The following is a 12,393-nucleotide window of genomic DNA, read 5'->3' on the forward strand; positions in this document are numbered from 1 at the left end:
AAAGATATCTGAAATATTCTCCTTCATGTGATAAAGTCTTAATAAATTGTTTAATAGGGAATAATATTACATAAGATGGAGGAAGTAAGGCCTCTTATGAATTATTCAAACTTCCTTTTGAGTACCTTACGATTTCAGATTACAATGTTTCTCTTTTTAGCCATTCTTTCATATAATGTTCCTTTTTATCAAAACTGTCCAATTTGGAAGGAAAATTGGAAATTTCGTGTAATTACTCTATGGATACAATATTAATATCACCTTCAAATCACTGCAAATAACCCAATAACTGAAGAGATAAGATATTTCAAAATTTTCATAGTACTTATCTAACAAACTAAGAAAAATAATGATGGGAATAGAAAAAGGCAATAAGTAGAATTTATGAGCTTTTAGAGGAAAATTCTAAATAAATAAATATTATGGTGAAATAAGAGGTGAACGTGTATAGGAAGGGGGGGGGGTATGTATTCATGTATTCTAGAATGTTGTTTAGTCAAATTAATTGCCCAGTTTAGTGTAATGCAAATATTATTTCATTTAAAATTAAAGTATTCCTTGAACACTGTGGAGCAAAATATGACTACAACTGATCTCATTAAAAATTTGATAAGTATCCTGAAAGATAAGTTATTCAATAAAGACATTTAAGGACTATTTCATAAAAAGATAGTCAAAGTTACAATTGACATCTAAAACATTAAATTTAATTTAGTGATAATACAGGTGAAAACAAATAAATTATGTACTTTCAAAAGTGTAAAGAAGAGTGTATTAGAGGGCATATGGTTACATCTAAATAAAAATCTCTCCACTGTAAGACACACACAAAAAAAATTTGAGATCATAAATATACTTTTTTAAATATATAAAGAATTCCTAATTAGAAACAAGCAATTTAAGACAACATATTTATTTTACATAAAAATAAGTATAGAAAACTAAGATATACAACACTTTTAATGAAAACTGTTTAAAAATATTCTATTAATCATAATATATATAGCATTGAAATCCAATACTTTTTTTGGATTAACTCATTTCTTCATATAAGAAGTCAAATAACAGTATTATGCACAGTTTGCTGAACTTTAAACTAATTTTAAAAATAAAACAAAGCAGAAATGCTGAGGGGTTTTTTTCTTCTTTTTTAATCTTAAGGATGAGATGTTATAAGGAAAATAGAATATGGGAACAAAATAATAATAGTAGTAGTAGTAGTAGTATTGCAAAAATACTATATGTATCTCACACTATTTGTCATTCGGAAGCATCTAATGTCAGTCAAACTTAATATAGCTATATTCACATGTCACTTTGAAATAATATAACGCCTATTCTGGGGCAGACTTTGTAATTTTGAGCCCCTGTAGGATAGTAACCAAGTAGTACTGACAAGGATAGCAACAGAGTCAGTAATCTTCTTCTAAACTTCTACATATCATCAGGTGACGGACATTTGGCTCTGATTAATTCAAAATGCACCACACCTGTTAGCATGGTGATTATTTGAAGGAAATAAATTTCAAAACTGGAGCCCTCCTAAACACAGGCCAACAAAGCCCCTACAACCTATTAGGATACTATAATCTTATTATCATATATTTCTTCATACCAGGAGTGGCACAATTCACTCCTTTGTTTAATTTTGATTTCTAATATTGGATAATTTGTTTAATACATTTTGTTACTTATGTTTCAATGAATCTACTTAATTATGCACAACATATCAATGAAAGGAAAAAAAATACTTCAACAACTTCATAATAAAATTCAATTCATTGGTGACAAATGATAGTCAAACAATTCAAATTTTTCTACATCCTCAAATGCATCTTTAATGATGCAAAAATATGACAATACTGGAAAAAAATATCTCACAGAGTTTTAAAATTGTTTTTGTATGGTACCGTGTACTTAAAAATATTATAGTTACAATCATTTCAATTTTATATATTTGCCTCACTTTTATAATAAATGCATTTTTTAATTATAAAATTCTCTAGAGGAAGAAGAAAGAACTCTAACACAAAAACATAAATTAAATGCCATTATAAAAGTAATAAAACTACAAAAATGCCCATGTCAATGCTGAAATGCATAAAACTGAAAAACAAGACTGAACTCAGATTATTAAAAAATAATTATATTTTTTGAAACAACTATTGAAATTTTACAGGTATGTTAATATTATTTTACAGTTCTATCTAGATTTTCCTCCTCTTTTAGAAGGATTTTTCTTCTTTTCTTTTGAGGTTGAGGCTTCACTTGTTGATGTTGCACCTTTTTTTGCTGGCTTTTTTACCTGTAAAATTAACCATTTAATAATTCATTCATAAAATGGTGTTTTAATCAATAACATTATTAAGATTTCTCACAATTAAAATTGATTTATTATTAATAAGATGCTTTTAGCATTTGTAATATTTAGATTTCTTACAGAAATATAAATTTTTTAAAGCAAAAAAAAAAAAAAAAAAAAAAAAATCCAATAACACTGTTGAGTTTAAGGAATTATATTTAACATAGCCAATGTATAAGCCAATAATCTTCTCAGTGGCAGAATTGGCAATTTTTTTAAATTCATATTCAATTCAAAAGAAATTAATACATATTTATACATATATTCACTTAAACCTTCAAGTGTAATGTAGTCTTTTGAGTTTTTAAAAATTAAATACAAAGAAAATTTGGTTCTATTCTTATAAAGATAATTTTTCAAACTCAAAAGATTAAAATAATTGGGTGCCAGAAGGGTTAATATTAACTTCATAACAAGAAGTTATGAAGTTAGGCAATACAAAATAATTATAATACTATACTTCATACTAACAATAATCAACATGCTAGAAGAATTAAAAATTTTATTTTTTGATTACAAACTTACTAACAAACACATAAATAGAATCAATTAACACTCAAGACATGCAATAAATTAATGCTTTCTCACTTTTATTATAAATGTTAATTCTGAAATCTAATTATTGTTTTCAACATTATAGAGCAATTTAGTTAAGTTTAAAATTATTATTTTTGAATAAATTTGCATTAACAGCATTAAATTCGTAAAAATCAGTTGTTTATTGAAATTTGTGTTGCATGTCTTCAACAGTCCCTTAAAAGGCATATTTCAAATAAATTTATCATCTGATAAAGACACAGAATACACTTGAATGATAAATTTAATATTCTAGGCTAGAATTATCCTAAAAATTATATATTTACTATATCATTTAACTTTTTAAGGACAATTTTCATGTGATAAAAAGTCAGAACTCTTTTGCTACTGATGCTTAAAATTAACTTTATCAGCTTTAAGATTATATTACAAAACTTCCTATCCATATTTCCAAATAACAGTTTCTTAAACATTTGCAATCAGAATGGCTTAAAAAAAAATCAATTTTGTAATTCATAGCATTGTATAACTCAAACATATAGACATAAAAATTAGTTCTTATTTTAGTAATCTGTACCATTAAACATTAAATGACAAGAGGATGAAATTGCAAAATATACTTTTTAAATGATAATTCTAACATAGCAAAAAGGAACTTTTTCTTAAGCAATTTTTTGACAATCAATGTGATTAAATATTCATTTTCTTTAAAACAAAAATTAAATATACATTCATCACACATAGGTAATATAATAGGATAGGATAATATTATTTTCTAAAGCATAATTAAATACAGTAATTTCATGAGAGAAGTAAAATCCCAATGACTCCTTTGTACCAGCTCTTAGGTAAGAAGTAGAAATAAATAAATAAAGAGTATTGGAATAGTAGCTGTATATACTATGAAATACAGACAAAAGTGGGAACAAAATATCTTCTAAGAAAAATTTTATACCTTAATCATAGCATCATTTTCTATGCTATCATCTTCTTCCTCATCTGATTCCACGGCAATATCTTCTTCACCTAATTCTTCATCTGGTGATGTTGCAGCTCCTTTCTTTTTTTTCTTCACATTTGTCACAGCATAAGGATTTTTACCACTTTCCTTATTGTATGCTCTAGTAAAAGCACTCTTAACCTAGATATAGAATAAATTATACTAATAATATCAAAAGTAAAGTACAATATTATCATTAAAGATATAATATGATGAAAGTCCTCTTATCCTAAATTTTATTTTGCAGAGTTTCAATAGGAAAAAAAAAAAAAATATAGAAAAAATAATATGAGTAAAAATAATAATGACAAATTTCTAATGACATTGATATTCTACATATTTTGATTTATCAATTTATTTTCTTTTTAAATGAATAAGGAAGAATTTTTCAAATACAGATAAGACTAATTACTATTCTGTAATATCATAAATTTTGCACTTTATTCTAATTCTGGAAAATTAACAACAAATTATTCATGTATTAAATAAGAAAACAAATAAAATTAAAATAAATTTGGATTATTTTGGAAATTAATATTTATAGTGCATGTTAAAGCAGCATAAAATAGTCTTCTAGAAAAACAGGAAAATTGACAAATAAAGATATTTTTTATTATTTTCATATTTTTCATATGACTACCCATTTCTTTGAAGTCTTAAATACAACATTTCTATACAGAATAATTAAAAAAAATTATGAGTGAGATTTCTTTCCTGTTGTTAATATTATTCTCATAGTATCAGGGAAACATTTTCATGCGCCAAGGCATATATTAGCTTTTGGTAGCAAAAACAATGAGATTAAAAGATATGCTTCATAAAATGATTGTTTGTACTGTCAATAAGAAAATATTTTAAAAGAATTGATTATTAAAAAAAAAAGAAAAAAAAGAGAGTTTTAGAAAAATCACCCTCCAATTTCATCCCCCTTGATTATATTATTATATGCAGAATTCAATCCTTCTAATATATATATATATATATTAGAAGTATAAGTCTTCTAATATATATATTTGTTATTATTATTATATATATATATAGAAAACTCCCGAGTATCCGATTTGCTACTGTCTGGCCTAGTTTTCTTTTACTGTAATTAAATAATAAAGGTGTTGCATTGGCAACATTGCCAAGGCTTTGGAAGCGGGCACCTGCTACTAGCTAAAATGCAGAAGTAGTCATTTATTAAGAACTTTTTCAAAAACTAAAAACTTAAATTTTGACTCTTATCTTAAGATTATCTTTTCATATCTGTATAATTATTTATCAGTAAAAAATAAAATAAATAAATAAAATTTGATTAAATTTTTTTAAGAACTAGGCCTACGATTTAAGATTAATGTTTTGTTTATGTTTCTTGCATCTAAGTTAGTCATTACAGAATTTATGTTAAAATGTGAACAGTTTGTATATTTATCTTTTTTCTCTAATAAATTCTTGAAAAGTGTAGTGCAGTATATAAACTATCAGTACAGAGCATTCTATTTTAACTCGAAAAGTTACCGGCAACTGTTTCTATGATTAACCGAGTTGCGGCTGAGTTCGCATTCTACGTGGCTTGAGATAAAGGGAGGGCTTAGTAAATAAGAAGAGAGAAAATAAGTATTATAGCAACAAGTTTTGGAATAAAAACTTAGTCTTCTGGTATTGGTGGGCGAAGAAATAAGAACTCATAGAACTCCTGCCTATCTGGCATGGCCTTCCGCCACATTATGCTGGATACTCAGGAGCGCACTATATATATATATATCAACCTATAGGGAAATAATTATTATACTTTTGCTTCCATAGCTCGCTCTGGATTTTTTTTTGTTATAATTTCTTTTAATAATTAATAATTTCGTTGTTTCTGAATTATTTTGTGAACTTTACATACTACTCTTCTTCCCCTTGCATATAATCTCAGATTGAAGCTCAGAACTTTTGATCAATACATTATATTAAATTCGAAAAACTTTTGCAGTCTCACCTTAGTAATAATTTTAGATCTTGGATCAGTCTGACCAGGCCACAAAGACAAATCAATAATACTATCAAAATCTTCCCTCAACAGAAAGTATTCTTCCATTCTATTCAGAACCTCTGGAACTCCTTCAGTCTCCTTTTCAATCAATGGTTGTGTGAGAGCCCTTTTCAGCAATGGTAAATAGTCAAGAGCAACATCAGTTTTATTGCCAGTAATTCTAGAGAAATTTAAAAAAATTACTAGATTAAAGTTTATTGTCATTAAAACAGATTTGTATATATTGAATTTTAAATAAATAAATTAATAATAATAAATAAATGATAGCAATTAATATATAACTAATGTAAACAAATATATGGTAATTTAAGAGGTAGTTTGAATGTTTCTGAAAACAAAAATTGACAGATATTCCATTTCATATTATTTAACTAGAAACATAATAGATGGTTGAAAAGTAAAACAGTAACTCAAAAACTAGTTAATTGAATAATGTCATAAATAATGATTAACTATGAAATCAAAGAAGATATGGCTAAAACTATTAGGCTATTTTCAATTTCAAACTTAATTCTAAAAACAGACAATTCATATCAAATACATTTGTCATGAAACTGAGATTTTAAATTACATTATGAAAACTGTCTCTAATATCATAACTAATAAAATGATATTATAATTTAATAAAACCGAAGTCAATCAAGAATCAATTCTCATAAAAATATTTTAGTATATTATCTAAAATTACTTTAATTAATAAGTGAGAAAATAATAAGAATTACATTTATCTATATAACAGAATTTATCAACATAATTTTCATAATTAAATTAAAAATTACAAATGAGAAAACATATTCTACCTATTATAGATAAAAGTAAATAATCTATATTCAATAAAATTTTAGTTTAACTAGATTATAGTTACATCCCAGCAGCAAACTGGAAAGAAAATGAAAGTAAAAATAGAAAAATATAATTTTTAAATGTGAAAAATTCCTAAACAAATAAAGAAATAGCGAATGCTTCCAATTTTTAATTTTTTTTTTATTTACCTCATTCTCATGTGAACATGAAGTTCTTGAAGCACACGATCCATATGATTCCTGTTGGAATTTTTCCCCAACCATGCAGGAAAATTTATCATCTGCCTTAAGTGACCTTTCATTAACTCTCCGGGAACCACACTGGCAAATATAGCCTTAAAAGATTGAAAGGTGATTAAAAGAAATTATTCCTGTAGAAAATAGAAGACAAATTGATAACTACACATGATAAAACTCACCTGAGTAGGTAAAAGAGACCAATTATTTCCATTTCTAATTTGTTTGTCAATTATATCACCAATACAAATGCTATCAGCTGTTTCACTCAGAAGTGTAAGGTGTTTAATTTTATTGCCCCTTTAAAAAAAATTAAAAAATACAATAACACAGAATTTTTATGACTACATACATAATTCTAGGAAATGAATTATTTGCTACAGTCTTGCAAATACTGTATTTCCAATATAGAACTGTTTCAATGAATTTAATACAGTGAATTACAATTACGTTAAATGTTTTAGTTTTAGATGTTTCTTTTAGAGGCTTATCACAAATCAGAAACAAGGAACATGGATATCAGAACCAATCATGTAGAAGGCATTCCAAATACAACTAGAACATGATTTCAATCCAGCAATAATCTACACTCTAATTTTCTACACACTGTATTCAAGAATCACAATTCCTATAATTAAGTTCTTGATAACTTTTTACTAAAATAATATACAAAATATTATTTAAATGTTGAACTTAAGAAACAATTAGCTAAATTCATTTCCCACATATCGGAAAATTTTACATAAAATTTCATTAAAATATAATTGTATCAGAATACTAATGGCAGATACACCATATAATGCATAAATGCAATTTAAAATTAGAATTTTACAATTTAATTTCAAAGAGACTTTGATTATATATTGTTTTTTGGTAGGAAAAAAATTTATTTAAAGTTTCATAAAATCTTAGGACCAATCCTAAGGTATTTAGATTACAAAATATTAATGCAAACAGTGAGAACTTTACAAAACTAAAGCATTCCAAAAATTGCATCAAATTATAAAAATTAAAAGAGATGAAAATTTGGAATGTTTTATATTAGAGTGGTAAAAGCCTGAATTCCATTTTCTTTATTAAAAAAACAAACCAATAAATATAGATTTAAACATTGAAAAATAACAGCAATAATTAAAAAATCTCCATTCATTGCTTCTAAGAAGTTTTAAGTTTGAAAAAATACGAAGAATAGAGCCTGTTAGAAATTAAAACTCGATTATTTTAAACTATTATTTAAACTATAACTAATAATATTCTTTTCACTTATTCACTTATTACAATTAATCAAGAAATAATTCTAATAAGTCTCTGATATACTGAATATCATACTGATATACTAATATACTGAAAATCAGTATATCCAAGTCCAAATTTCACTGTAAGAATATATTTGAAGTGGCTTACTCAGCTGAAGTTGGCATAACATGAACATAATTTTCTTGCACAAAAAGAGGAGCAATAGAATAGTCATGAAAGAATAAATCAGATTTATCCATAATTGTAGCCTTGGGGTTGTTAGCAATTGCAAACACTTCTCGTAAGACATCAAAAGGTCCCTGCAAATAAATTGATTCAAATTTTATCCAAAATATTGCATTACACAAAATTTGGCTTTAAGAATTTTAAAAGCATGAGCATTTCTCACCAATTTGATGTGTTTTGTTCCTTTTCCAATGTCAGATTTTGTCTGTTCGGTTGAAAGTGCTTTTGATCTTGCACTCCACATTGACATGTTATGAAGGACCTGTAATATAAGTTAAATATTAGTATTACAGATTATTAAGTTGAATAAAATAACATCCCTTTTGGAGGCTATAAGGCTATTCTAGAGCAGACCTCATGATTTTGAAACATAATCATAGGATGAGACACCAGATCTTGCTATTTTAATGCCTGACAATTTGAAAAGAAGGAATTTTTCTGAATTTCCATGCCACATTAAAGTAAGACTATTTGTCTGTGGTGGGAGATTAAATGTGTGATAAGCCCACAAATCTTCATAATTTGATGGAAATGATTTCCAAATTAGTGATAATTTAATGCAGAAGACAAGACAATACCAGTTACATATGATGTCATCATCAGAGGGCTGTGAAAAAAGAAAATAGTTAAAGGTAGTTATGAAGTATTATGCATGACCTTAATTATAAAAGGATCTAAAGCAAACTTCTATTGACATTATAATATTCTAATTGTGCAGTTTTCTGAATTTAAACTATTAAAAACATTATCTATATTTCTCAAAATATAGAAAACAGAGAATAAAGTACAGATCTTGTTTCAGAATTATTTGATTAATAATACAGATTTATCTGATGAGTTTTATAACATTAGTTAAAAACACTGTAAGAATGAAATTTACCTTTTTTAGTCAGAACCCACTATTTTTCTACTAATTACCCATTACTTTCTAGCTTACTGATTCAGATATTATGGAAGTATGAATGAATACAGTTAATTAATCAAAACCTAAAATTTTGAAATACTGCCATATGAATAATTAAAATGTCAAAATAATTTTTTTCCTAAATTTTCATCCTAAGTTGTCAAAAACACCAGTAAAATTAAATTAAAAAATTTATTTTTAAATTATGAGATTGAAATATGACATGAAGAGGGGGGGGGAGGTATTCAGATTTCAAGGCAATTTTCTTTTTTGTATATAAAGGTAAATAAAGAAACTCATTTATATAAAATATACAAATGTGTGAACTTAATTTACACATATCAATGAATCTACAACAACAACAACAAAATACCCACTTTGAAAACAGGGAAAAGAGAGAGAGCTTAAGTCACTTTTTAATTACTGTGATATAACAGTTACCGCAGAAAAAAAATTACGTACAAATAGTAAGCATATAAAACAATTTTTTTTAATAACAATCCATGTTTCAAAAAAGATTTTAATGAAATTGCTTGCCTTTTCTGAATATCAGTAATATAATTTTTACCTGTCTTATATCTTGATTTGCAGCAACAATAACATCTTGAAGAACATCTGGAGCAACCTGAATATTTTCTTTAAATGCAATAGACATCATGGCTGCCTATATGAAAAAGAAAGCATTAAAGTAGCACAACTAAAAATAAAATTGCAAGCATGACATTTCTGCAACTATATATAAATACTTTAAAGTGAAAAAAAAAAGTACATTAGATTTAGTTTTAAATTATTAGAAAAAAGCCTACTTTTTTGGAAAGTTTTTGTGGTAAGATATCTGAAATCAGATACCTCATTATGTTATCACACTCATTAATTTTTGTTCCAAAAAGTTAAACTAAGTAAAATAAATAAATTAATTAAAAAAACTCAACCTTTAATTAAAAATTCCATATATAACTAAAACAAATTTATAATTGTATATATACTTTCATTACACAATATGCCCATTTCATAATTCATTTACCATATACAGGATTAATATTTTATAAGATTTGAGTATAAATTTTGAATTATTTAATTTATTTTTGGATTTCTTAAAAAAAAATACTCAAAGCTTGAACTTTTATATTTCAATGCAACTTATAAGAGATGTAAAGAAAGTTATAGGTGATATTTACTAGAATTTTCATGTTAAGATGATATTAAGCAAAATCTATGGTAAGTAATTTAGGGAAAAAATCTTTAATAAAAACTTTTTTCAGATTTAAATTTTATTAGACTGAATTTGTAATAACATTTTGTAAGTAAAACAATTTCATATATTGGAAAAAGCGGCAATTTCAGTGTACCATAAAATTTCTTCTTATGTCCTTTCAAATTTTAGATTTCTAAAAATGGGACAAAATGATATTTTACTGTATTAGAAAAAATTAACGACCAATTCAAAAATAAAGAAAAACATACTGAAAGCAATGACAAAAATAAAACTGTTAACATACAGATTTTATGTGCTGGTAATATATATATATAAAATAAGATTAAACCAAATTACCTTAATTTGTTCCACTCGAGGCCTTTGAAATCTCAGATCAAAGCAATGATTACTCAAAGATCTTATTTTGGGGTGATTTCGATCATTACATATACAAATTATAGGAACTTTTGAAGCCTTGATAAAACTTATCAATTCCTGAAAAGATAAAAGAACAGAAAGGTCTTACTAAAACTGCAAAAGAATTTTGATCAAAAGTAATCTGCCATAATTTTACAACATTAATTAGATAAGATTCATACCGCCATTCCTCCTCGATCCTCATTTCCAGACATCCCATCTACTTCATCCATAATTATGACATGTTTACTTGAAACCTTTTCTGCATTTTCTGGAAGAAAATATTGACTTTCAATATATATATATATCTTAATCTGATTTAAATCCATATTAATTTCCTAATATTTATCTCAATTTCGTCCGTATTAACTACATCCTGAAATGTTCTCTTATTACCTGATCCAATTCCCACTTAAATTAATCCTACACACTCTCTATAACATTGACAGTCTGAGCATATATATTTTTCGTCAAGAATAATATCCAAATTCAAAAATGCCAGAAGTCTATTCTCAATACTTGTCATTGCAACACTTTTATATACCTGCCATATCTTCATCCAGGATTTTGAAAAAGCTCTCCATTCAAAATTCCTCTTTGGAAGGAAAAATGTTATTTTCATTTGAAATACATTGTAAAAATCCCAGTAGTGGAAAATAATTAATAAGACAAACAATCAATTAATTTAAAGATAAAAGGGTTATTTTGATGGAAGGAAACTCAATTTTGAAAAATTTTAAAGACATTGTCCCTGCCTCCCTTTCTCATATAATTATACATAATTCCATTTGGACTTTCAATTCAAAACTTGTTTTAGTCTATGATTTCAGTTTTATTCCAAAATGGAATATAATATTTTAAATATGTCTTATTTAAATTGAAGTCATTAATGAGTATATAATTTAATATCAAGTAAATAAAAATCTTTAAATATTTAAATGTAAAAAAAATCTTATAAAAAGAGTAACATTTCTGCCAACAGTTCAGGAGATAAATGATAAATAACAACAATCTATAAACTACAATCAACAATCTATCTACATATTTTATATACAAAATAACATATAATTTACCTTTAAAACAACCAGCCAATGTCTGGTTACCCAACAACTGTGATACCATCTGTTGCAAATTCTTTTTCGACCGAGTATCAGAAGCATTCAGTTCAAAATAATCAAAGCCAGCTTCCTATAATACGATTGGGTTTTATGAGACAAATATTAATGTCACTAAACAAAATATTTCAGAAACTCAAAATAATTACTTTGCACACTAGTAGAGCTGTTGTGGTTTTGCCAACACCAGGTGGCCCTGACAGAAGAGCAGCTTTAAACCCAGATCCATCATCGGAAGGGTTAAATCTTCCTAAAAGAAATTCACAGCTTAAAAAAAACCTCCACTTTTATAGATATTTTAAAAGTATTAAAATGCCT

At 26.0% G+C, this 12,393-nt stretch overlaps 1 protein-coding gene across 1 annotated transcript in view; it reads right to left on the reverse strand.

Moving 5' to 3' along the window:
• Window positions 1–1,063: 1,063 nt before the first annotated feature.
• The window catches only part of LOC129966149 (replication factor C subunit 1-like), a 28,983-nt gene continuing 17,653 nt past the window's right edge, over window positions 1,064–12,393 (reverse strand). The window contains exons 13-24 of the mRNA XM_056080541.1: window positions 12,225–12,325; window positions 12,034–12,148; window positions 11,143–11,231; window positions 10,901–11,038; window positions 9,917–10,012; window positions 8,608–8,706; window positions 8,367–8,518; window positions 7,145–7,262; window positions 6,915–7,060; window positions 5,869–6,082; window positions 3,855–4,040; window positions 1,064–2,305 (exon numbers count right to left, since the gene is read on the reverse strand). Coding sequence (XP_055936516.1) covers window positions 2,204–2,305; window positions 3,855–4,040; window positions 5,869–6,082; window positions 6,915–7,060; window positions 7,145–7,262; window positions 8,367–8,518; window positions 8,608–8,706; window positions 9,917–10,012; window positions 10,901–11,038; window positions 11,143–11,231; window positions 12,034–12,148; window positions 12,225–12,325 — 1,556 coding nt within the window. The 3' untranslated portion in view covers window positions 1,064–2,203. The remainder of the gene's footprint in view (window positions 2,306–3,854; window positions 4,041–5,868; window positions 6,083–6,914; window positions 7,061–7,144; window positions 7,263–8,366; window positions 8,519–8,607; window positions 8,707–9,916; window positions 10,013–10,900; window positions 11,039–11,142; window positions 11,232–12,033; window positions 12,149–12,224; window positions 12,326–12,393) is intronic.

The sequence above is a fragment of the Argiope bruennichi genome, chromosome 4, assembly GCF_947563725.1.
Source record: "Argiope bruennichi chromosome 4, qqArgBrue1.1, whole genome shotgun sequence".
Lineage (NCBI taxonomy): Eukaryota > Metazoa > Arthropoda > Arachnida > Araneae > Araneidae > Argiope > Argiope bruennichi.